A 27943-nucleotide genomic window follows, 5' to 3' on the forward strand; every position below is an offset into this window, starting at 1 on the left:
CTAATGGAATAATTTGTGAGTTGGAAAAAGTCTGAGGTGAAAACAGATACTGCTTTTTCAGTAACTGAGTTATTTTAAAGCTTATTTCTTCATGTGTTGAATATTACTTCTAAAGCACATGAAGTATTTGAGGCATTTTGAAAAAGCAAGGTAATTATGTTTTTAATTGTTGTATTACATTTACACTCACTATATTTGTTATTCTTGGCATCAAGAACTTGACTTTATAACGCATTAAAACAAGGAAAGGAGAGTATGTATTTAAAGGATCTTTCAATATAAAAAATATTGGAGTATGCTACTGAAAATGCTGTCTAAAAACCAGCACCTATACTTTATGATTTGCCTGTTGTAGAGAAGTTCTAGAAATGTAATTTTGTGAATTCAGGATGTTTCCTTTAAAATGCTGGATACAGAGCAGTAATTTCAGATGAGAAATGTTAGATTATCTTGGGGTTTTAAAGTACAGAGTAAGTAATAAGTAGAGTATGTGATTTAATTGAATATTGTGGTGCTTCCATAAACAGTTCTGATAATTGCTTTGTCATTTTCTTACAAGAGTGAGAAACAGGTGTAGAAATCTAGCTTTACAAAGTGTTTGCAACTTGTTGATTAACTGTGTGCATATGCAACTGATTGTGCAAAGCACAGCAGAGCAGTATTTCCAAATGACAGTAATAAAACAAATGACAATGTTATTAGTTAATTAGAGAAATTTCAGTTCAGTATTGTAATAACAAATGCATGAGGGAACACTGGCAGCTGCTGTTGGAATGCAAAATAGAACAGCTTCTGAAGCGTGATGTACTCACTATCATTGGTGTTTCTGGGTGATATGCAGAAGTTGTGTTATACTTCGAAGGGCTTACAGGGATTCATTTATTGGCTGGCTGAATGAAAATTAACTGTATTAATATGACAAAGAATAGTAATAAAGTTTTACAAATCAGCTTCTGTAATATGAATTATAGGTATCCAAGTCTGAAGAAAGTCACTCCTTTGTGCAAGATTGACCCCCAAATTTGAGACTGAGGAACCACTTGTGTGCATGCAGTTATAGATAATAACCGGACTAAGTTCACATCAAAATAGGAGCATAATAATACTTTTAACTTCAGAAAAAAAATGTGATCCTTGACCATGTACTCAGACTGCAAGAATCTTAGTGATACTTAATTTTTATGACAACCAGAAAAGTATGCTTATTTAATTCTAGCATGAATTCACCCACTTTTTAGGCACATCACTTAAATACTAAAGTACCTGAATGGTTCTGAATAACATTTTTTTAAAGTAGTTTTAGAGTGCAAAAACCTGGGATTTGGCTCATTTCATTACAGATGTTTTCAGTCTAAGTTTCTACAGCTGAGGTAATAATATTTATAGTTGGGGAGAAAAATGGACATCTGCAGGTCATGACTGATCTATTCCATATTAGTTGTATGTATTAGAGTGTGAAGATCCATATAGGAATGTATTTCAGTTTATATCGGCATAAAAAGAGGCTATACAGCTCCATGTTTACACTGTATATATTAGAATCGTAGAATCAAGGGGAGAGAAATATATATAATAATATCATAAGTTAAAAGTTAGGCACAGAAGCATATGAAATTGAGGCATCCTGCAGGAGTGAGAGTCAGAGTCCTGTATGCTGTAAAGCTATCATATTCCCTATTAAAAAAAGAAAAGGCAAAAAAAAAGAATAAAAAAAGAGGAACAGGGAAGGGAGGTAAAGGCATGCACAGCAGTTTTCTGTTAGTTTGAAGAAGAGCTGTATGTGTTTGTGATCTGCTGTGTATGTGTTTGTATGTGTGATATGCTGTGTATGTGTTTGTGATCCTGCTGAACCCAGGACACCTCTTCATACCAAGGTCCTGGTTATAGATGGTTAGAGGATGATGTTTTCAGAACTCATTTTAATCCTGAGCCAGAGCCTTTCACATGCCAAATCGTAATTTGTCGGCCCTGAATTGAATTATCACCATGGCTGCTCTAGTGCATCTAAGACTTCTCAATGCAGAGGTTCACTAAGTCTCATGTAAGTCTTCCTGTCCTGCTAGCTCTAAATCTTAGGATTCTCTAAACTAAAGCCCCACAGCTCTTTTTCACTCCATCTCTCTCAAACCACCTAAAATTCCATCCTGACACTTCAGCTCTCCCTAAAGTCTCTCAACCCTTATCCACACCAAGTCATCCAATACGTTCTGTACTGAGATTTTATTACATTTTCTTCTGATTGTTTGGGGTTTTTTTGTGTTTTATTTTTTTTAAGATTCAGCTGGACAGGATGCTGGACATCTGTTCTAGGCAATGCTTGCCTGAAAAGGTTGGACCACATGATCCTCTAGGTCCCTTCCAACCTGTTGTTCTATGATTCTAATGCATCACACAGCTTCCTCATTTCTCCATGCCCATCTTCAGGGCCATCAGCAGGTCTGCTCAACTCCTCCTGAGCTGTGTGCTTCCAGGATCCATGTCTGTGTCCCCCACTCACCTGTATGTGCACATCTTCTGTACACTCCCATTGGTGCAGCCATTGGGAAAAGTCATCATAGATTTGGTTCTTCCAGCAGAAATTCTGGGGCAGGTAAGGAATGTAGAACCATTAGGGAGAGACAGCAAAACATCTAGGTGACCCATGGTCTGGTCAGTCCCATAATTATCTTCACATGGTAAGTGACAGGAATAAGAGAGAGGAGCATCAAACATTTAATGATCAAAAGTTTTTTCTCATTTCTTTTCTCAGATGTTACTCCTATTCACTTAAATGACATAGGTCTTTAAATGAGAAACATAAAGAGCCTATGAGCTGGTATCTTTCAGACAGTTTTCCATCCTTATTTATTTATTTATTTATTTATTTTTAGTATGTATACCAGTTATTAAGGGTTCATCGCCAGGAGCAGCAAAGGTCTCTAGCAACTTGTTGAGATCTCATACCATTACAAAAAACTGCTCTTTAGTATTTTGGTAGGGGGAACAGTTACTCTGGAAAATGCTGATCCAGTGGCAGTTTGCACTTTCCACAGGCCCATGTTGATTGAAGAAAAACTTTAGACATAAACCCCAGCAATTGTCCTTCTTTAGTTAGCCTGTTTCTCACCTCATTTTCTGCAGGCCTCCTGGAGTCTCCAGGGACTTTGTCTTTAGGATCTTTTGCCTAATTTGCTCCCTCATTAGTATTGACCTCATAGGACAGTGAGGAGTTTGGAAGAGAGTGCCAAACCAGTACCAAAATCATTGCCGAAACCGTTCATTTATCAGGTGTCCTGGCTCTCATGCACACTGGTTGTCAGACTGCTGAACTCAGGTAGACCCTTGGTCCTGTATTTGCTGGGCTATTTGCTAGCCCACCTGTCAACCTCAGCTTCTCATCTCCCTTGACTTTCTCAGCATTTTTGTCCTAGCATTTCCTTCCCATCTCTACATGGTCTTGTGGATCACCAGACTTCTTTCCTGGTTTGTCATGAGGGTACTGAACACCCCAACCAGCTCAAGAAGTCAGAAAGCTGTAAAGTCTGGGAAACAAAGGCAGCATTATGTTTTCAAGATAGAATCTTTCAAAATTTTGTAGATTACAGAAGACAACAGACAAAACCAGACATCTTTATCTTGGTTTTTTAAAATCTTACTGATGGTTTCTCTGCATCTTCATAAGGCAATCTGTTCCAGACAACAGCTATCACTTCTAGTAATCTTTTCTTTATGTCTGAATGAATCTCCGTTTCCACAGTTAAAGCTTATTATTACTTGTACTACCCACAATGGACATGAATAATTTATTCTTTTCTTCTGCATTTACTTTTGATCATGTCTTTCCTCAGTTTTAGGCTGAATTCAACTTAAATGTTTTACAAGTCATGTTTAAATCATAATCTAGGTTGATTTTTGTACTTGTGCCCTCAATTTCTTCTAGACAATCCACATGCTTTTGGAATTCTGGGGCCAAAATCAAATATAATATTCCAGGGAAATGTGTATTAAAACCAGCAACAGCAGAAAGATTATATATGTATTTTATAGGCTTTGCTCTCTTTTTTTATACACCAGTAGCATAGTGTTTTCCTTTCCCAATTGGCATAGAAGGCTTGTGTTCTACTTGATATCCTCTAAAGCCCCCAGATGTTTTTTTTCCTTCAGGCAATCATTCTAGAGCCTGGATTTGTGCCATTGACTACTTCTGCCCGAGTGTAGAATTTCCACTTCTCTTTAGGGAATTCACTGTGGCTTTACAAAACATGTATCCGATATGTAGTGGTCATTTTTAATTTTAGTTCTGTCAGCAAGAATGCTTACAGCTATCTCCAGCTTGGCAACACCTTCAGATTTCATAATTTTACATTTCTTAAAACTTTCATTATATCATGCTACTCATTAGGGAAAACACTGGTTAGTCCAACAGTAGATCCCTAGGAATCTCAAATTGGGGAACTACTGATATCTGAGTTTTCCAACTGGCTTTGCATATAGGAGTAAGTTCAGTTAGATCACTTTTAGTCAACTTTTGAGAACAACTTACTAAACAAGTGAAATCTTGTTTTACTCTTTCTCTTTTACACACCCCTTCACATCCACACCCCTCACCTTACTTATAGAAATTGGTTTTGAAAATTGTTTTGGCTCTTAGTCATCACCCTTTTGCTCAGGCTTGAAGTCTTTTTGTTTGCTAAAGCATTTTGGTATTTTTCTACAAATTGAAAGTAGTCTGATTGATTATAGTTTTCCAGCACTTTTTGTTTTCTCTTTTCTAAGGATACATAGGTAACTTGTTTGATTTTTTTTCCCCCAGTCTTCCAGAATGCCATTCATCATCCATGAGTTTTTTAAGTGCTTCTGTAATTGCTTCAGGAAATTCTCTGTTCTTCCTGAATTTCATCGTGTCTGGATGATTTCAAGTCAACTAACTTATGTTTGTAATCTCTAATCCGATTCCTATTTTCTATCTATCTTAAATGCTTTGTTATTTGTGTTAGTTACAATATCTTCCTGATTGCATCTAACCTTTTAAGTGGAGACTAAAGCAGTAAATGCATTACACATTTAGGTTTTTGTTAGTGCCATGACTTGACGACTTCTTTTCCCTGTTGAGCAGTGGACCAGCTCTTTCCTTTGTCTTGCTTGCAACTAATGTACTTGATTTTTTTCTTTGTTTATCTTGCCTAGTCCTTGCTAGCTGGTTCACGTTTTGTGCCTTCACTTTTCTCAGTGTGTCTTTCCATATTCCTGATAGTTCAATATTTTGTTTTTCTTTTCTCACCTTAATGATTTGAATTGTGCTAGTTTTCTGCACACATTCTTGTTTCTGAAGTAGCACAGCTTCCATCTTTCTTTTGTGCTAGTTTAATTGTATTTAAATAGGATTTCCATAAGGAAATTAATTGAATCTGAGGGGATCTTTGTTGTCTTTGTGTGACATCTCTTTTTTTAAAAAATATAATTTTTATTTAATTTGTTGTTCTTCCTCCTTCCCATCCTAACAATTAAAAATGCTGTGATTCCATGAATGTTCACTTAAATCTTTTTCCATCTGCCTTCTTTCATAAGGTCTAGGTCATCTTGCTTTCTGTTTTGTGTAACAAGTTATTATCAGTCCGTCTGAAGATTGTATATAGTCTGCTTTTCACTGCATTCCTTTTCCCCAAAATAGTTGAAGATCAGAATTATCTATGGTTTTATGTTTCAAGCAATATTTCTTAGATGCCTCTAAAAATTATCATTATTTTTTCAGTCTTTCTGGTTTGGCACTAGTGCAGTAGCCCCCACCTTCCTTTCCTCATTGTTAAAGTAGATAACAGATAAGATAATAAGCAGTCAACAACAGAAAACATGATAGTGACATACAAGTCATATACTTTTATTTATTTATTTAATAGGAAAACAAAGATGTAATATTAATGATGTTTCAGGCAAATTTCATGGTTTGTATAGCTGTACGAGTAGCTAGAATATTTATGACACTGAATGTATTAAATAATCTGATCAAATAATAAATAATTACAAACTTCTCCTCCTGGAAATAAGTATGTTATCCTCACATTGCAAAGGAATAGGACAGAACAAGAGGAAATGGCCTCAAGCTGCACCAGGGGAGGTTTAGGTTTGATATTAGGAAATATTTCTTCACTGAAAGGGTTGTCAAGCATTGGAAAGGGCTGCCCAGGGAAGTGATTGAGTCACCATCCCTGGAGGTACTTAAAAGACATGTAGATGTGGCATTTAGGGACATGGTTTAGTGGTGGACTTGGCACTGCTATGTTAATAGTTGGTCTTAATGATCTTAAAGGTGTTTTCCAACCTAAAGAAATCCATGTTCTTACAGAATGTGCAGGACTGGACTCACTGTGAAGTACTGTAGCAGCCCTGGTTTTTCTTGGAGGCTCCCACAGAATCTACAGTCTTATTTTACGTACTAATCTATAACACTGAATAGAATATAGGCGTTCCAGGTACACTTGCTTTCTGCATGGAGAAATTACATGTTTCTTTCGCTATTTTTGACTCATTCAGCATGAAAATGCAGGGTGAAACTGAAGCAGCTTTGAAAACTTTTCAAACTCCTTTCTTCAAAACAAGTTTCTTTCCTGTCTCCTAAATAAAAGAACACTGTTCTCACTATTTATCCAAATGATTTTCTTCAGACAAGCATACTTAACACATTATTTAAACATGCAGTAGTTTTTCTTGTCAGCACAGGATCTCTCTAGCTAGCATCTCATACTCAGATTTTCATTCTTGGGGAGAAGTAATCACTGATTTCCACTAATATATAACATGAATGAATTTCCTGTGTGTTTCACAGTCAAGGGTCAGACCACATTATGGCACAACAAAAAGATCAAGGGCTGGTAACATCAATAAACAATGACTTCCTTATCACTATGAACAGTGTGAAATTTCCAAGCTCATTCTCTTCTTTGGCCTTTGAGATCAAAGATCAACAAAGGATTATGTGATAAAGCAGAAGTAGATGATCCAACGCAGCAGTGGCTTGCATAATTTTTCTCAGAGGAACTTAGGAATTGTTACTGGCTGATTTTTCTCCTGGTTTGAAAAGCATTATCTGTGGAGTGTTAGTGGAACCAGGTTATTTATTCTGTCCCATGATGTTCAGGAAGCCATTGTGCAAGATAGATGGATACCACAGCCTTGGCTATGCTTACGTATCAACAATACGTTATGTTGTGTCTTATTTTCAACTGAGACACATAATTAACTGTCAGAATATCTTTAGGATAGTAGCTTTTAAATAATAAATAATCTCCTTCAAATAAGACAGAAGTGATGGTCAGAAAAGGAAGTACTCTGAAGAATTAGGTGACCTGTTTTCTCCATCTTCCACTGAAGACAGAAATCTCTGCTGGCCCAAGTGTTAATAAAACCCACAGTCTTCGCTGAATTCTTGCTAAGACAGAAAAATAGGTGGCATCAGTTTGCAGAAAGTTTTTCTTTTACCTCAGTGTGCTAGGACACCATAGAAATCTATCTGTATAGCTGGCTCAGCTTAGTATGCAAGCACTCCTGAAAAGTTGAAGTGTTACTATTTAATAATCAGTGGCTTTTTACCTTCAGGTCTTGCTCTCCTGGATGTTACAATCATGGACCATGTTAGGGAAATCAATTGAAGTTTATTTTCTGGGACAGGGAATTGCTGCATAGCTGGATTTTATCCCAACCACATATCCAGGAAATGAGCTGGTCAAGAAGCCAGACCCAGGAAAAAAATAATTCTAGAGTCTTAATGTGTATGGAGATAAAGATACTCAGAGCAGTTAATTGTAGATGGATTTTTTAGAAGTAAAGATGTAGTTCATAAAGTTATTTCAAGTTGGACTGAAGTGGAAATAATTGTTTGTTAGAAAAGGTACGTTATATAAACTCAGCATAGTACAGACTGTTTTTTTCACTACTGTATTTCTTTTCCAATTATCTATTTCTCTGGAACAAATCAGAAAATTCTGTCAATATAGTAGAGTATTCTTTAGGGAAAATATATCGAAATAATCGTGTGCCACATCCTTACTTCGGGAATGGAAAATGTGTATTATTAATTTCTTAAATGGATGATAACTGATCTGTGTATCAAGCAACAGACATTCCTTAAAGTTAAAAACGTATTACTGGTAGATATATACTAAATAATTATAAACCACTAAACCTGCTGTGGTGTGTTTAATAGTATGTCACTGACTTAGATATATTTAATAGGGTATCAGTAAGAGCTTTCTCTGCCCTTTCTCCAGTGCTAACCAACACTTCAGAGTTTTACTGAATAAAATAATCAGTATAACATAACTTACTAGTGCCAAACAAAATCAGTGCAGCCAGCAGGAGCAGATTTTATCAGCTGCTTGTTTTTTGGTTTAGTTCCCCCTCCCCCCCCTTACTCTTTGGGAACTTTTGCTCAAAGTAATTAATTTCAGAAATGGGTTAGACCTTTTAGGCTTAGTCAGGAATTAGCATATAATCAGGTGAGAGGCAAATTTACATTTCATAATTGCATTAGTCATTTGCACTTGAAGGCCCTTGCAAAATTAATTTCACATCCAAAGGTTCCCAAACACAGCAGAGAATCTTGTAGAAAAATATTTTTCTTTTCTATACATTATTTCAAACAAAGCATCTTTGTGGCAATGTACGTATCCATGAGGTAAGTAAACGCAGTACTAAGTTCACGTAGCACTAAACCTGATGGAATTTGCAGGCGCTTTGAGGGGGATTAATCTCTCTTAATTTTAGCCACCTATGAAATAGCTAAAAGAGTATCTAATCTACTGCCTCATTTAGGCTCATCATGGTTTATGAAAAAAGGAACTCCAGAGTGCAGTTCATCCCATCCTAAGGTGGATGGCTGCCATAATCAGGATGAATTGCCCTCCAAAGATATCTGAGTGGGAGCTATGGCTTGCATAGTTAAAGCATCTTTTTAATTAATCAGTAATCTTGGATTTGCCTCAGCAGTAAAATATGGGGAGTTTTCTGTCTGAACCCACTGATTATCCAAATAGCTACAGTAGGTGAAGTATTTGACTTTTAGATGGCTAAAGTAAGGTGAAATGAATCCTGCTTTATACTTTGAAAAGGTGACACTTCGGCAGAAATGTCTTCTCATTATTATGATGCTACAAATTATAGTTCTTACACATACAGAAAGGAGAAAATATCATCCTCTTTATTCCTTCTTTATTTCAATTATTTATCATTAAAGAAAACTAGAATTGCATAGTTATATTAGGGTTATATTAACTAAGCCATCCAGAAGACATTTCAAGATATTTATTTATTGTTTATTACTGTATATTATAGATTTGGTGGGATTATATCAGTGAATTATTGATGATGCATAAAGTACTGCATTGACAGTTAAAAGACAGAATAAAGCCAGACCTTTGCAATCTTAAAGTTGTGTTATTACTTATTGAAGATTTAGAAAAGATAAAACAAATGATGTGCAAGAAGCAGGAAACATTCTACTTGAAAGAGAAAACAAAAGAAAAAATTACAATTTTTCTTTTGTATAAATTTTTGGGACCTTTTTGTTCATTATTTCCTTGAGTCCTTTTTTGTATATGCCACCTATAAAGCATATGACTATGAGTGTTCATAGACTTGTGTCTGCTCAGTGGAATGGTTTATGTTATGATGCTTTTTCTCACAAAAAATAGTTATGGATGTCATCTTTTTTAATGTAGATGAAAGTTTTGTATGCCCCATATTTCCAGTTGATCCTAGTGGTTCTTACATTGCTACTCTCTTCCATGGTTCCTAAATGATCAATGATTATTGCTCATGCCATACAGTTAATTTATGCAGCTGAACCAAACCATGCAGAACAATGTCAAGCGAGAAAAAAAAGAAACCACCTGAAAAAAAGCCTCATAATAGGAATCAGAGAATCTAAGAATTAGTTGTTTGAAGAATGTTCTGATGCTCAGCTCCAGGTCAGTAATGCTGGTTGCAGTTTCAGATGCACACTTCAGTGCTATTCATTGCACCCGAGCTCTGTTCTTGAGCCTCCTACCGTGTGACTAGTTATGTATTTATTATAGAACAGCATTAAGGTATATTAATTTGCATTATCTACTAGCCAGAGGAGAAAGTGATCCCTTCCGTGCCGTTTGCTTCAAGTGAAATGACAGCTTTCTGAGAGTCATGTCCCATCCTCAAAGTGAGTCCTTCATCAGTAGTCATACAGGTTTCAGGAGTCTTCTTGAACCATTGATTACAGTATACAGGAGTCTTAAGGAAGAGAGAGGTGATCCTGCATCTCTGCTGTAAATGTCATCCCATAAATAGCCCACATATAGAGAAATTAGTTCCACAATACAACATTCCTGTAATATTTAATATGCAGCAACTTCCAATATGAACTTTTGGTCACAGAATTAAATAGGGCATGTATAGGAGTCTGAGGAGTCTGAGAAGTTCCCTGTCTGTTCATCTTGGTTTCACAGTGCATTATTTTCTAATTTGGAAGCATTGTTCCTGGATGGATAGAATATGAGAAGGGAATGTTTTGTTGTTTTCTAGGCAGATTATCTTCATTGTCATGGAGAAAGCTTTTGTATCTTTTGAATCTCTTGTGTTCAGAGTAACAGTCTGTCTTCAAGAGCTGGAATTACCATTCATCCCTTAGGATTACAGTAGGACTAATTTACATGGCTTTCATGTAAGAGAAGCATAGCATTGGAACTGAAATGAAAGTTTTCTTTCCTTGGATGGTCACTACAAATCAGTGTTGTTAGTTTTCCTTCCCCCACCCCTTTCTCCATGGATTGCAGTCTGGAAAAGAGTTGTGGTCCATTTTGTCATTGCTAGGCAAGTGCCAGTTCAGGAAATAGTTTAATATGTGGTCTTCTTGTGAAACTGGATTTGGCAGGGGATTAAAAGACATCATCTAAACTGGAGAATAGGGCATGTTACTTTCAATCTTTAGAAGATAGAAAACAACTTTTATTGCTTTTCTCTCCTTGTACCTCTTTCATCTCTTTTGATTTCTTCTAGAGCAGAATGACTACATGCTTTTTGTGTACCACTTAGCTGTGAGTGTGTACTTGATTTTACACAACCCTGTTTTTAATACATTTTTTCAGTGTGCAGTGATACGAAGGATACAGCGCACCCACCATTGAACCTATGGTGGTGCTATGCTTACAAACCCCGGGGGTATCAGAAAGAGGGAACAGAAAGCTTCCTGGAGCAGCATTGGAAGAGTGTGGAGAGTGCTGAGGCTTACACAGTTTCAACTGTACTGTTTTTTCAGATTGCTCCCTGTAGTATATCTGTCTACAGAACCACATGGATTATCTTGGAGAGAACTAGTAGCAGTGATCTGAAACAAACTTGCAAGTATGCTACTAGTTAGGGGCCCAGTAGTCAATATGCATATATGAAAGGAGATGCACACGTTTATCTGGTGGCAGTATTATATCAACATTAAACTAACTGTAGACATCAAAAACGAAATGGGATATCTCTTCCAATTTGCATGATATTTGTATAGTTCGGCTTTTTTCTTTAAGAGTTCATTACTTTCAGTAGATACTTGTTTTATATTATTGCATTCATGCAGTTGAAGTTAGATGAATATATCATTCTAAAAACATATGTCGTTGCAAGAAAATAATCTCTGGGCAGACGAATCTCTAGAGAATACAGAGTTTAATTTTCCACAGTGGAAATTCATATACAGCTTTTTCAGGTCAATGATAAAGAAGTTATAAGTTAATTTGTAACTAAGATTATGAAACTCTACAGGTGAAATAGCAAAACTAATGATGATTGGTATAATAGAGTTGATTGTTGAGCTTGTCACTATCAGCTCCCTCATTAGAAAATTGGGAGAGACACTTTTTCTGGCATGATTCATCTCCCTATAAATATTTGGGCATGATTCATCTTCCTATAAACATTTAAAATAGGTCAGATGAATCACGCCTTAAACATCCCCCTAACTTTCTACTGTTGAAAACAAAAAAAAGACTGGTATTTAGCTGAAGTGGTAGTTCAGATGAATCACAACTGTATGTATTTGTGTGATAGATGTGATAAGCTGATGTGAATCTTTCACTGCCTCCTTCCTTGCAGGTTTTGAGTTTGGCATTATTTTGTATATATCAATGCTTTAATCAGAATTGACATACATTGTTTAAGGCTATGTATGAACTGAACAGTTTAGGTTGGAAGGCTCCATAATGAATCTTGTACTTTATCTTCCAGAGGTAAAATGTGTATTAGTGGGTGACATCACAGTGTATGTTAGTTTAGGCATATAATAGAATAAATCAGATTCTCCTGCAGAATCATTAAAAAATGCAGAAAAGGGCAAAATGTTCTCACATGTCCTACCAGGTTTCACTGGAAATAGTTAATTCTGCTCAAACCCAGTGGTTGTGAATGCTGGTAAGGCTGTTAACAGATAAAGATCCTCTTGTACAGCTATGGAGCCGCAGTTGGTAAGATGCAGAAGATGTTTACTTCAGAATTGTCTTCACTGACTGGTTTCTTTTGTCTACATGCACATTCTGAGTTGCACTAGTAGTTGTCTTTGGATTTTTAAGAAATAGCAAAAAGCTGAAAATGCATTTTTATTATTATTATTTTTAAGCAGAAAAGGGGAAGGTAGAGCATTTTAGACCAATTAGTTTAATTTCACTTATTTGGAATAAAAAGATGAGGTATTTAGAAGCCAAATACAAGAACATACCAAGTTGATATGGAATAGTGAAACTATATTTACTGGGCATAAATTGGGCAAAACTAACGTAATATTCCTGTGTGGAAATGGAACCAAAATATGGGTATGTGAGAAGCAGAGATGTTAAATCATTTGTCTTTCCTAAGTCTTTTTATGCTATTCAACACAATGTTCTCTTAAGTATGGAATTGTCTTGATTAAATTGCCATTAAACATAGGCGAAACTTTTGGAAATCTGCATTTCATTGGTTAGCAGTGGTCAATGATCGGTTGTGGTTCTTGGGCAAGTCCAGCCACCTTTTTCATTACTGTGTTGAATGTTTAAATAACCAGTGTGCTCTCAATAAGTGAGGGAGGGCAATAAGAGCTCATGTGCAGACTGGAAAATAGAGCTAGAATTCAAAATAGTGGGATGCCATTTGATGAGGCCATATTCAGATTCTTCATTTAGGTAGGAATAAGATGAGTTGAAGATTGGAGGAGGACTGGCTTCACAGTTGTCCTGTTGAAATGATATACAGAGCTTCATGGATCCCAAGGTAAACATGAGTTAGAGAAGAGATCCTATTCCAAAATACGTTAACAAAGCATTTTTTAAATACCTAGTCAGATAGTGCTATACATGAAGTTGGAAGTCCAAAACATGTAGTTTGTCCACTTAAAGCACATCATTTGGGCAATTTAGGCTTCCCTTTGGAAGTCTTTAATATTAAGTTCGACTACATAGAGGCAGAATAGATCCCCTTATGATTGATGGAAATGGGACTGTTCATTCTAATTAAAAAAAAAGGAGAAAATAAATTTTTATCAGTTTTCAGGAGTAAGTTTCATCACCTAGCTTCTGTGAACTAATCACGCTCTTTCTCTGTATAAAAGGGGAGAAAAGCAGAGTGATTCATCTTACTTCCATGTGGACACCTAAGCTAGGCCAGATGAATCATGCCATCATGTTAGTACTGATTAGGTGAGATGTAGACTCATCCACTTTGGAGATGCAGTTGGTCTTTGGAGATGTCTGCAATTAGGTGGGGAGGATTTAATCTGAAATACCTGAATTAGAAAGAAGGAAATAATTTGTTCTTATTGGTGAGAGCAAATGAGAGTATGGTGAAGCACTGGAATGATTTCCTTGGAAGTTGTGCCCTCTCTATTACTATGCATTTTTTAAGAATAGGTTAGATAAATATGTTATGAGATCATAAACAGGAGGAGCTAGAAGCCATTGCACAGCAGGAAAATTATGGCAGTTGCCACCACGGAAACAGGGTGGGATGACTCGCACAACTGGAGTGCTGCAATGGATGACTATAAACTCTTCTGAAGGGGTAGGTGTCCTGGGTTCAGCAGTAGCAATAATTTTTCTCCTTCTTAGTAGCTGATGCAGTGCTGTTGTTTTGACTTTTGGCCTGGGAATGGCGCTGATAACACTGATGTTTTTACTTGTTGCTAAGTCATGTTTACGCTGACCAAGGATTTTCTGAGTCTCATGCTCTGCTAGGGAGGAAGGGAAGCTGGGAGGAAACAGACACAGGACACCTGACCCAAACTAGCTAAAGAGGTATTCCATATCACAGCACTTCATGCCCAGGATATAGAACTGGGAGCAGTTACCTGGAAGGGCTAGGTCACTGCTGGGGCTTGGCTGGGTATCGGTCAGCAGGTGGTGAGCGGTTGTATTCTCATCCCTTGTTACTTAACCTTATCATTAGTATTATTGGTGGCAGCAATAGTGATTTGTGTTATACCTTAGTTACTGAACTGTTCTTATCTCAACCTGTGGGAGTTACATTCTTTCAGTTCTCCTCCCATCCCTCTGAGAGCTGAGGGAGGAAGGGGGGGGAATGAGCTAATAGCTGCATGGTTTCTGAGTGGTAGGCTGGGCTTAAACCACGATAGTAGGCAAGAAGAAAAGGCAATGGGGTAGTCTTCTATGTTAGGGAGTGTTTTGATTGTCTAGGGCATAATAATGGTGATTAAAGGGTTGAATGTTTATGGGTAAGAATCAGGGGCAGCTATCATGGTGGGAGTCTGGTTACTCTTCACCCAAACAGGGTGAAGAGGCAGAAAAAATATTCTATGAGCATCTGGAAGAAGTCTCACAATTGTTAGCTCTTGTTCTTGTGAGGGACTTCACTTTTGCAGATGTCTGCTGGAAATAAAATACAACAGAGAAGAAACAGTCTAGGGGGTTCCTGGAGTGTGTGAAATACATCTTCCTGACACAGCCACTGAGTGAGCCAACTACAGAAGGCACCCCACTGGTCCTGTTGTTTGTGAACAGAGAAGGACTTCTGGATGATGTGATGGTTGGAGGCCATCTTGGCCACAGCGATCGCAAAATGATAGAGTTTCTGGTTCTTGGAAAAGTAAGGAGAAGTATGCAGCAGATCTGCTCCCTTGGACTGCTGAAGAGTAGACTTTGGTCTGCTTAAGAGCCTGGTTGACACAGTCCCTTGGGAGGCAGTCCTGAAGGACCATGGAGTCCAGGCAGGCTGGAGATGCTTCAAGAAGGAAATCCTAAAATAACAGGAGCAGGCCATCCCCATGTCCTGAAAGATGAGCTGGTGGAGAAGATTATTCTGGCTGAACAGAAAGCTTTGGCTGGAATACAGGAAAAAAAGGAGAGTTTATGACCTTTGGAAGTAGGGGCAGACAACTCAGGAAGACTTACAAGGATGTTGTGAAGTTACGCAGGAACAAAATCAGAAGGGTCAAATCCCAATTTTACAGCAGGGTACCGCTGTAAAAGTAAGAAATGTTTCTATAAATGCATCAGCAATAAAAGGATGGCTAAGGAGGATCTCCATCATTTATTGGATGTGGAGGTAAACACAGTGACAAAGGATGAGGGAAAAGCTGAAGTATTTAATACCTTCTTTGCCTCAGTCTTTAACAGTAGGTCCATTTGTTGTCTGAGTACTCAGCCATCTGAGCTGGAAGGCAGGGATGGGGAGCAGAATAAAGCCTTCATAATTCAAGCGGAGGTGATAGCGATATGCTATACCACTTAGACACACACAAGCCTATGGACATGGGTGGAAGGTCCCAGTTGACTGGAGATGAGCAAATGTGATACCCATCTACGAGAAGGGCTGAAGGTAGGATCCAGGGAACTGTAGGCCTGTCAGCCTGACCTTGGTATTGAAATCAGGAGCCATAATGGATAAGAAAGAGTAGGTTAGAGTGGACTGTTCCAATCCATACCAATATTTGATACTAAGGTGGTATCATCAAAAGCAGCTACACAGAATATTCAGTGCAACTGTCATAAAAAGTCCTAGAAACAATTTCTTTTCCTGAGACTTTTTTATTGTTGAAATATCTTCTGAATTTCACTTAAATTTGCTAAGTTTATATACTAAAACTGTATGTCTTTTCCTGACCAGTTTAGAGAACTGGTTTTTATGTTGCTATTGACAGGTGCTATTTTCCTCTTCTGATTGGGAGAGAGCGTATTTGTCTGCCTGCTAAGCCACCTTCTGAGAGTTTCTATCTTGTCAAGTTAGAAATGGTACATTTATTAACCTGCCTGATACTTGAAAGTGCACACTTCAAGTTTGTTCCTTTTTACAGTATTCTGTGAACTAAGTAGTGGAAAATACGGTATAAACCAAAATGCTTTTGCAGCACCTACAAGCCAAATTTTGCACATACCACTAATCACTAATATCCTAGGGATATACAGAGGGACATAGGTGGCCTGTCTTGGCAGGGGGCTTGGACTAAATGGTCTCCAAAGGTCCATTCCAAGCCTAACTAATCTGTGATTCTGTAGCATGCGGATTTTCTTCTTGATATCAAATAGTTATAGAGGAACATTGAACTAACTTCATAAAATGGATCCTGTCATAAAATTAATTGTTCCCGAATTTTACATGGGAAACATGGATGTTTCTTTAAGGAAAGAAGCCTTAAAGAACACTTTTTTGTCTCCTTTTTCTCAATAAAAATTAAGAGAAGTTAAGTGAAAGATGATAAATGCAACTAAATCCTTACCAAATTCTTTGAAGGTTCTTTGAAACCCATGACATATAGTCATATGTTAAGTAAACAAACCCCTCAAATTTCTTTGACTAACTTGTGTCACAATTTTTAGTGTGGAATTTCTCAGAATATCAGATGCAGGAATTCACCAAACTTCCACCCACACTTAGAAGAAAGCTGTCAGATTACATATTCAGTGATACAAAATGAATATATTTACTTGTTTGATGTGAAAGAAATGTTGATCTGTAGTGTTGCATCTGCTAGCACCTGTTTATCATTTCACTTTAACCTGTATACATTGAAAACCAGCTTACTGAAGTTGAATGAGTATTGTCAGTATAAAACTGGGATAACGGGGGATAAAGGGGGAATGGATGGATGGACACGAGGGCACGGGGGGGAGGGGGGTGGGAAATCAGGTTCTGAACTTTCAAATGTGAAGACAAAGCTTTATCTGATACCAGTCATCATTATAGCTTTATCGGAATCTTCCTGATCTTGTTCTTTCTCTTCATGTGCAAGTCCTCTCTGATTCCCCAGTAATTCCTTTTTATGAGGCTAGCAGGTAAAGTCACGATGCTCAGGGAACCCTGTGGGGGCCAAGTATAAACTTTAATTCATTCTAAGAAAACCACGTTCCTGTCTATGCAGAAGGAAAGAGGATTTGCATAAATATATTAGAAGTTTGTCATTTATCTACCATTAAGACCACTTTGTCAAAGCATGATCATCTCAGCTCTCTATTCATACAAATTGCAGTTATCATATTATGTTTGATGACACTTTCTCTTAATACCAGTTCCTTATAAAAATCTTAGGGATTCAGCCTGACTAAATGTAGATCTTAATATATCTAAGCGATTTGTTCTAAAGTCCCTTTATAGTCAGAGGAGAGGATCAAGCACTTCCAGAGAGCAGTTAATCTCAACCAAATGTAGTCATGTAAAGTCAGAGAGATGAGATGAGTCATGCCTTAGAAGTGCTTGTTTATCTCACCTGACTTTTAGGGAGCTTCAGGTGACCAGCTCATCTTTGAAGTTATGTGAAATGAATTTTACCCTACTAATCAATTATTTTTCTGACCATCAACATCATCCTGCTACAAGTTACAAATTTCCCTTTCTAAAAAGTACCCTTTTCCTACATCTGAGATGACTTGCATTCCTTATTTATTATGGCAAATGTGTAAAAATACATCAATCATTATCAAGTTAATGTCCTTTTGCAAACCATGCACAACATTTTATGTCAAAAGATTTTAAAAGAACTGCATTATATGACAGGAGTTTTAAAGGTGTGATCCCCCCGAAGTGTTCTGTTTCAACTGAAAATGTAAAAATATTTTTGTCCAGTGAGAAAGCATTGCCTGTGAAACACACAGAACCTTGCAGAACCAGATTGAATCTAAGCAGAATCCAAGAGGAAAAAGGGGGTTGGTAGAGCTCTGTTTATTGCTAGTTATTTCTTCTCCTGGCATTATACAAAAAAAAATATGCTGTTATTGCTTTCAGAATTGCAAGATGAATGGTCCCAGAGTCATCACTATTAAAAGGATAAAAACAGACCACAGGAGAGAAAAAAAAAAAAAAGGAACAGTTTTGGAAGAAAAGTGAAATCACTGATCACAACTAGCTAAAATAAAAACCATATGATACTAATTCATGTGATTATTATTCATTCATGCCTATGACAGTCATTCCATATTACAATATGATCTATCAAGATATGATTAAATACTTTACATCATGTGAGTATGTTAAATATTAACATTAAAATTTTAAAATCAGTAGTAGTAAGTTTCACTGAAAAATGAAAAGTTGAGAAAGAATTTCCTGAATCAGATGGCTGGAAAACCTCTCTTGTGAAAACAGGCAGCCTTCAAGTATCTAAAGGGGCCTAGTAGAAATCTAGAGTGGGACTTTTACAAGGGCATGTAGTGACAGGACAAGGGGGAATGGCTTTAAACTGAAGGAGAATGGATTTAGATTAGATATTAGGAAGAAATTCTTTACTGTGAGGGTTGTGAGACACTGTCACGGGTTGCCAGTTGTGGCTGCCCCATCCCTGGAAATGTTCAAGGCCAGGTTGGGTGAGGCTTTGAGCAACCTTGTCTAGTGGAAGGTGTCCCTGCCCATTGCAGGTAGGTTGGAACTAGATGATCTTTAAGGTCCTTTCCAACCCTAACCCTTCTATGATTCTGTGATTTTCACTAAGTTATAAAAATTAATGAAGCTCCAGACAACTGGAAAAAAGATAATTTTATTCCAACATCTTATAAAAAACAAACACAAGTTGAAGATTGTATTATCAGATCAGCTGCACTTGAACCCCATTGCAATGCTGAGCTTGTTCTTGAATGTGTAAATAAGAACAGGGAGAAGGAAAATACTTGAATTTGTTGATTTAAGAAAGGAAATTCTGCATGGGAAGACACGTCAGGATTACTGAGAAAAGACTGACAGTGCTAGTAAGTAGATTATAAAATAAGAATGAGAAGGACAATCATCAATTCAGAGTAGTAAAAAAATGTAGCACAATCATGGGTTAAATTAATCTCACCTGGCTTTGGAACATGTTTTTCTAGATTCTTCAGCACATTAAATTTTTAAGTAAATTTTTAAATTATTTTTTGCATTGGTTAAATTGGGATTGTGTTTCTTAGGAGTCCTCACAATGAGCACACCTTAGAATCATAGAATCATAGAATAGTTAGGGTTGGAAAGGACCTTAAGATCATCTAGTTCCAACCCCCTGCCATGGGCAGGAACACCTCACACTAAACCATGTCACTCAAGGCTCTGTCTAACCTGGCCTTGAACAGCACCAGGGATGGAGCATTCACTACCTCCCTGGGCAACCCATTCCAGGGCCTCACCACCCTCACAGTAAAGAATTTCTTCCTTATATCCAATCTAAACCTCTGCTGTTTAAGTCAACCCGTTACCCCTTGTCCTATCACTACAGTCCCTAATGAATAGTCCCTCCCCAGCATCCCTGTAGCCCCCCTTCAGATACTGGAAGGCTGCTATGAGGTCTCCACGCAGCCTTCTCTTCTCCAGGCTGAACAGCCCCAACTTTCTCAGCCTGTCTTCATACAGGAGGTGCTCCAGTCCCCTGATCATCCTCATGGCCCTCCTCTGGACTTGTTCCCACAGTTCCATGTCCTTTTTATATTGAGGGCACCAGAACTGCACACAGTACATATGGTTCCATGAGAATTTGCTGTTTCTCTGATTAATTTTTTAACAACCTTTCAAAGTGCAACAGTTCTTTTCAGTGTAATTACAGTGGCACTAATGTTTATAGCCCAAATTATCTATGATTGCTAATGCCTATTAATATTCCAACTAAAAGTGTCATACACTAACTCCTAGTGTGTATACTTTTCTCTGGTGCTATGCTCATGCCTCCAAAGCCCTCCACTGGGAGTAATGTAATGCTGCTGCTCAAGGTGTCTGCCAGGATGGTCTTGGGCCCCTTCAGGGCTAATTTTGTGTGTCATAACCTTGTACACACTTACCCTTTGGTCCCTTAGGCTTACTTACACCATGATTACTTCTTTTTTGTTCAGTCCTCTGTATAATTTTTTAAAGAGAATTTTGCAATTTCACAAAACTAAAAAAAAAAGCCAAAAAGAAAAAGAAAAAACAACACAAAAACAATCAAAACCCAAACCAACAGCAACAAACAAAAGCCAAAACCAACCAAAACAACAAAACCCAAACCCCACAGGCAAAACAAAAGGACAATATAACTAAACCAAACTCAAAATCATAGGATATCTAAGAAACCCCTGACATCTGAGTAATTTGCCACTGAATATAGGACAATTCAGGCAATGGTGAATTTATTATAATTCAAGTTTCTTTATTTTTTTTCAAAGACAGCTAAAATAAATTCAAGACCAAAAACGACCTGACAAATTCTGAAGTTTGTTATGAGTAGTTATGGCTATAAAGCCTGAGGTGTATCACTAACACTTGTCAACACAAAGTTGGTTGGCCTGCAGGTTTTATCTGTTCTACTTGTTTTCTTACTGACTTCAATGGCGAGTCTCTAATCTATGAAACGGATTAATTTGAAATATGTGTTAATGAGGAGCAGTTTTTGTGAGTCTCAGATATCTTCTGTTGGTCCTTTTTTGATCTCTCTTCCGTATAACCTTCACAGGCAATACCCTAATGAGTTCATTCCTCATAATTCATTTATATGTCTCGAAGACTTTATTTTTTCAGCTCATTTTTCTGGTACAATAAGTGATTAGAGGATTTTGCAGTGCGTCTGGCACTGTGTATTACTATGTAGTTAGGAATAACTACATTGAATTTCCCACCTATACATATATCTCTGATGTATTTTAAACAAAGAGATTATGTGTGTAATACTGACTGGATTAATTTATTTTCTATAATTATTTTTTCCCGTAATTTTTGAACATCTTGTGTTTGTAAGATAATCCCCTTCACTCTAATAGTACAGTGTGTGCAAGATATACTTGTTCAGACTGTAAATCTTTACTAGAGATAGTTTGATGCTTCTGGATTATTTGTGCTGCCCATAAACAGAAGGAAGACATTTGAGATCACCGAACATCAATGGCAACTGGCAACAAGCTAATACTTTCCAATAGGATTATTCAAATAATAATAAATTTATAATATTATTAAGGTTTTTTTAGTTTTTAGTTGGATTTAGTTATCTGGATTCCTGTTTATTATGGGCTGATACTTTACTTAAGGTGATGCAGACTCGTCAGTTCTGGATCCCCCCTGGACTATGAAAGGCATTCTTCCTAAATACTGTGTCTGTAGTTCAAGGATGGATTTTAACCTGTCTGGTTATAATTTACTGAGTTCTTTATGTTACCCTGACTCAGTGTGAATTAATTTATGATATATAATATAGGCTGGTGAATTACTTCTGAATTCTAACACTTTACAATTTGTTTGCCCACTACTGGATTTTTAATTTGTTAGACTAGCTTTGTGATAAGTATTATGGGTTTCTCGAAAGGTAATACTCAGAATTAGACTATGCCTTTTCTCATTTAGCAGCTTGTATAAAACATTTATCTGTGTGAAGAAAGAGTAAACTTAAAATGCAGTTGCTTTTGTGACAACATGATTCCACAGATTTTTTTTTTTTAATTCATTTTCTAAGGTACCTGTAGTAGAGAAACACTCTGCCAAAACCGTTAAGTATTAGAGTTGCAGGGTTGGTTTAAAATCCAATCCAAGTTCTGTTTCATTCTGTGCAGTATTTCCATTACATCTGATTGATGTATAGGAAAAAAAACACGGTTTCTTTTATGTTCTCTTTGTGAGTTGTTCTAGTAAACAAGGCATTCTTATACTTTTGTGTGGTCTTTTAAAGGCAGTAATCCACTGGACTGATTACTACATTGTGGTATCTTTATAATTTAGAACTAGCTGTGGCTCTAAGGAACAGAAAGGTTAAAGAAGGTGAATGAAAGATTGAAAATCTTTTAAAGCAACAAACTGATTGTTACTTTACCTCACTATGTGACCACTTTATTAAATGCACTCTTATCAAAAAACCTATATATGTATGTACTCATATGAAGACTCAGCTGAATAAATGCAATGTATATATAAAACAAAAAAGTACACATCTGTATTTTTTTCGTTGCTTTGTATTTTGATCCTTGTTAGCAAAACCAGGAAGAAAGATATTACTGTTCTTTCAAAAAGACTAATGGGTTAATATATTGACAGCCCTGAGTTTTGACTTAGGAGTGTACAAATCATAATTGTAAGTGTAGCAAAAATAAAATAAAGTTGGCATGTCACCCATTATTCACAGCAGTGCTACAGAAGGTATCTGTAGGATATTTGTATGATATTGTATAGTGGTTAACACAAAGATGTCATGAAGTGTGGAGGCAAAAGGCACCGAACCTGCAGATTAAAAGACATTTAATAAGACTAGAAAGAGCTTGTCTGGCTCATCTTGATTATATTTAAAATGTCTTTTGTAGGTATTGGGTTTATACTGATGAAAAACTAACACTTCTCTTATGTGGCTGAATAATTAAGACTGATGATGTTAGTTTGTGCCCATAGACTCAAAAAATAGAAAACCACATTGTTAAATCTATGATGCACTTGGAGTATTGAACCAGCATGACTTGATTTGTCATTGAAATCTCTGAAAGTGTTATAAATGACATAGACTGCCATTGTAAGGTGTTCACAGAAGCTGTTCAATACTGAAAATAAACATAGGTCTGCTTTGCTGTTTGTCATTCTTCAAGCTGTCTGGCAGCAAAAAAAATCTCTGGAATAGCTTTGGTGGTTATAAAGTAGGAAACATGCCAGTAAAATAAACTTGATTAACAAATTTCATAAGAAATCCTAAAATGACAAACAGCATGATGCAGAATCATAAACACGAGTGGCCAGTATTACCATATGCTATTTAAAAAAACACAAATAATAAAAAAATCATGCAGCTGATTATTGAACTCATTCATCTGTTGGTTGCTGGGGCACTAGTAATATAATTCAATCTTGAAGGTTTCTTAATATTTAGACCACTTTGTAGAATCTATTGATTATCCATGTGTGGCATGATTTATTCTTTCATCTAATATTTGTGCTCTTGGTAGTAGGATACTGAAGCCATGGATTGTAACAGATATTTTATATCACATATTTTATAGTTTTCATCTAGGAAAAGGTAATAATGAAAAATTGAGAAGGATCATAAAAACCTTATTCATGTAATTCTAAATTATTGTAACATCTTTATTTTACCAACATTGCATACTTTTGTGTAAAAGACTGAATTGACAGTTACACAAATAGCCCTTTTCCTAGGAGGTTTTAATATTCTTCACACTTTATTATTTTAAACCATCTAAACCAAGAACTGATTTGACTTAAATTTTTGTCTTTGTTGTTCTGTCTGCTCCAAGCTTTTACATGAAGGGTTCTTGAGTCAGTGATAATTGGGTATCTAGGTTTTAGTTCAGCTGTCTAGGCACAGCCATCTAGTTCCATTTTAAATGCAAAACATCCACACAAAGCTTGCAGAAACAGGACCTGCAGAAAACCTATACCCTTCCAGACAGGCACATAGCAACTACCATTGAAAATTGTGTTGAACACACTTAGGCAACTAAATAAATCCTCCATAGTAGGATTGTACTGTCTTTGCAGTGTTTATTCCCTCCAATAAAAATAAGACAAAATGTACAGTAGAATATTTAGGGTTCTAATTTAGCTGTCCATGTACATGTGTCCCCATGTGAGCTAGGTGTCCAAACTGCCTTTATAGCTGGGGAGATCTCATCCTCTGTTCATTTGCATTAAAGTGGGTGTCTTGATCAGTATGCCCTGTCTGATACATTGTGCCTCATCTGCTGCTCCAGAACATGTGTCTCTCTTATTAGCATTGGCTGCAATGCAGGTGTCTCGGGTATGGTCTGCCATGAAGTGCTGGAGGTTGAAATACGTCACAGAGACAGTGAATGAGCTGTCTCTGCAGGCAGTGGTGGTCTCCAGAGTTACTCATCTGGTACTTCCACATGTCAAATCATGGGATAAACTGAAGAAGCTTTGGAATAGGTCTCTGCTGCTCCATGTGGTGTCCTGGCTTCAGGAGTCTGACTTTTGAAAGAAATCAAACCCTATGCTGAATCACTGTGATATTTGGCATGTATGAATGTTTATAGTGAAATTCACTTTAGGAGAGATGCACATATGAATGTGCAATAGTAATGTTAAAAAAAGACAAATGGGCTGCACTTTTCTACTCTGTTGTGGGCAGTCAGCACTTAATAGCACAGGAATAGAGGTAGTGAATCTGATTTAAAAGCATATATCTCATTTTCATGGGAGAAAACGAAGAATGCATAGAAAGTATAAGCAGATTAGATTAATATGTCTTCCCTGTGATCTTTACACAAAGTCTGCAATTTCAAACCCAGGGAACTGGACAAACTTTTAATCAGAATATAAAGCATTTATGCTTATGCATAGATATATGTTAGAGATATGATAGCTAGTCTTGGTTATTACATTAAAATTATTCTTTCTGCTGTTCCTTTCAGTCACTGACCTAACATCAGACTTCAGATTGCTTCATTAATTGTATGACATAGTTTGACACTATATGATTCTGCCTATTTTGACATCCATTTGGAAAGTATTAGCTGTACTTCGTGCTTTTCGTCACTTTATTTCTGTAGAGTCCCATTAAAAAGATAAATGTGGTAAAAATACGTGAAAATTTGTAAAGTTTGAATGAATAAAAGAAAGTTACTGAGTCATAGCCATCCAGTGGAAAAAGTGGGTTAATACTTCTAGTACATATTCTCAGCTCTAAGTAAGTTTCTTTTTGAACTATATATTGCTCCTTTGCTTTCCCTGAAAAGCTTGTCAGGCAGGTCTAGAAAATTCCTCATTGAAACACCCTTTTCTGTTTAGAAACTGAGCTTTTTTCCTTACTTGCAAATCATAGATCAAGTCAGGGAAGAATAGTTTTGTTAGGAACTACTTAGTGTACTTAAGGACTGCTGCCTAACATCTGAAATGAAATGTAAGTTTATCCATTCAGGCTTTACCTGTTGTGCAGATCTTCAGGATTAGAGATGGTGCATCACAGTGCCCAAAGAAGGCAGTTCAGTCCATTCCAGCACTTTGCTCGACCATAGCAATTGCCAGACCAAGCAGCAGCATTGTTTAAAGGCATGTATGATTCGAACATAAGAACACAGTTCTCATGTGTATTTGGTACACCTCCTTCCTTTGGAAGACAAAAAGACAAAACCGATCTTTTAAAAATTAAGTTTTCATGGAATGGGAGAGTTGTTTAAATTGCTGAATATTGCCTTTGTCCATCCATTTTAGGATGGTAAGAGGAATGACTTGAAGTGACTGAGAGCATTTAGGTTTCTAGTGCAACTTGCAGAATGAGTCATGAGATAACTAATGTGTGTATATATATGTACAAAGATACAGTAGGGCTTTGTTGTGTTTTGTAATTTAGTAACTCAGCTTACAAGCAGTTTCCTTTTATAGCTTTTTGGATGGTTTAATATGTCCTGCCAAAAAAACATATGGATTATTGATTGTATTGTAGAATTACTTCTAAGGTAAAAAAAAGCATTGCAGATACATGTAAGATGTCCTAATGTAATTGTTTTAATTCCTTACTTTGATTTCTTATATTTGAAACCTTAAAAATAACAAGCTTACTTTATTGCAGAAACCTTTGAAATGCTTATCAGACTGGCTGAGAATTACACAAGCACACTTTTCTGCAAAACATATAGAAACATGGCTGCTGAGGCTACTACACGTGTTCAGGAGTTTTTCACAGATGTTGGACTCTTCGTATTTGGCACAGACATTAGCACAGAGGAATCTGTCAACAGATTTTTTGACACCCTCTTTCCAGTCATCTACAACCATATGATTAACCCTGGTCTGACTGACATTTCACTGGAATATGCAGCGTGCCTCCAAATGGTGAGAAGAGACATCAAACCCTTTGGTAACATTCCCCAAAAGGCCATAAGACAAATGGGAAGATCACTGTTACCCAGCCGGACTTTCTTGCAGGCTCTGAATTTGGGGATTGAAGTGATCAATACAACAGATCATCTGCGTTTCTCTAAAGACTGCAGCAGAGCTTTACTGAGAATGCAGTACTGCCCCCATTGCCAAGGGCTGACTTCAAGTAAGCCCTGTATGGGCTACTGCCTCAACATCATCCGAGGCTGCTTAGCTAACATAGCAGAAGTTGATCTTCATTGGCGGGGATATATTCAGTCCCTGGAGGACCTCTCAAGTGCCATGAGTGGAACATACGACATTGAACATGTGCTTCTGAACTTCCACTTGCTTGTTAATGATGCTCTCTTACAGGCTCGTGTCAAAGGGCCAGTATTATCTGAGCAGGTAAGAAGCTGATTTTATCCACACTTAGTGCAAACATGACACTATGAAAACTGACATAACTATTAGTTTTGGGGCATTTTTTATGGTGATGAACACATTTGTGTCTGAGTTCAGTTAATTTGACAGTGCTTTTTTCCAGCACTGACAGTTTTTATTTTACTCTTGCACATGACCTGCTGATTTCCCATATTCTATTCACAAGTTTAACATCAAGTGGGGATTCAATGTTTTGGCAGCATTTACAGTAAAGGGTATTCAGTATAAAAAGAATTCTTGTGTGGAATTTATCTTTTCCCACTTCCCATGAAACCACAGCATTTTTCAAAATTTTGCTGAGTGAAAATTATTGTTGCGTAATCCAATGGAAACTTCTTTTCCTTTACCCTTTTTATTTAGAAGTTAACATTTTCAGTAGATGCACTGAGTAGCTTTAGGTTTAACTTTACAACTGTCTATTAAGTTCTGTTGAACAACAGTGAACAATGGAATGTGTCATTAAGTTTGAAAGCTTAAAATATTAATGAAATTTAATATTAATTAAAATATTAATGAAAGGAAGGTGAATTATCTGGTGAAAAACTAATTCCACAAATAGTCTATAAAACTAGAATAATACCCTGACATTTGTATAAGTGAGAATGTTAAATCTCAGCAATATTTGTTGCAGATTGGAAACTTTTTCTGTGACATCCTATGACATATGAGAATAATTTTTAAGAGTACAAAAAATGTTTTCATGAACATAAGAAAATTGTTTAATCACTGTTATCTTATATGCACATAATGATATATATTTCAACAATGCTTCTTTTATAGATCAGTGGCCTCTCTTAAAGAACCTATGACTTTGCACTTATTATTTGCATAATTTTGTAGGTTTCGAAGAAAGTTTCACAGTTCATTTTTAACATGAACTAAATCCTTCCTTAAATGTGCTTAAAAGAAAAAGCAAGTTGTGTGAGAGCTGTGTTAGCTGTGAATGCATGAAGTGAAGAACTTGTAAGATATGGTTAGGGAAAATACACATAATTTAGTTACACATAATAAAGAAAGCCAGTGTATCTGAAAATTTAAGAATGTTATGTAAGTAGTAAAGTTTAAATTCTTCCTGTGTTATATTGAACTAAAATACATTTTGTAATTGTATTTTTCTCTGTACCCTTACATACAGGCTTCACTGACAGTGACATATTCTGTGTTTAATGCTGGATTGGAGATCTTGGTCTGGGTAGACACCTTTAGTTTTACAGTACACACAAGTCTAAACAGGGTGTTTCCGTGTCACGGTGCTGTGGCACTGTGGGGCAGTAATACTTCTACTGCCTCTTTATGT

The 27943-nt window shown here is 36.7% G+C and overlaps 1 protein-coding gene across 1 annotated transcript in view; it reads left to right on the forward strand.

The window, feature by feature from the left end:
• Window positions 1-27943, forward strand: part of GPC5 (glypican 5) — a 623308-nt gene that overhangs the window by 65797 nt on the left and 529568 nt on the right. The window contains exon 3 of the mRNA XM_013127928.2: window positions 25916-26610. Within this exon, the coding sequence (XP_012983382.2) occupies window positions 25916-26610 (695 nt within the window). The remainder of the gene's footprint in view (window positions 1-25915; window positions 26611-27943) is intronic.

Source organism: Melopsittacus undulatus, chromosome 2 (genome assembly GCF_012275295.1).
Source record: "Melopsittacus undulatus isolate bMelUnd1 chromosome 2, bMelUnd1.mat.Z, whole genome shotgun sequence".
Taxonomy (NCBI): Eukaryota; Metazoa; Chordata; class Aves; order Psittaciformes; family Psittaculidae; genus Melopsittacus; species Melopsittacus undulatus.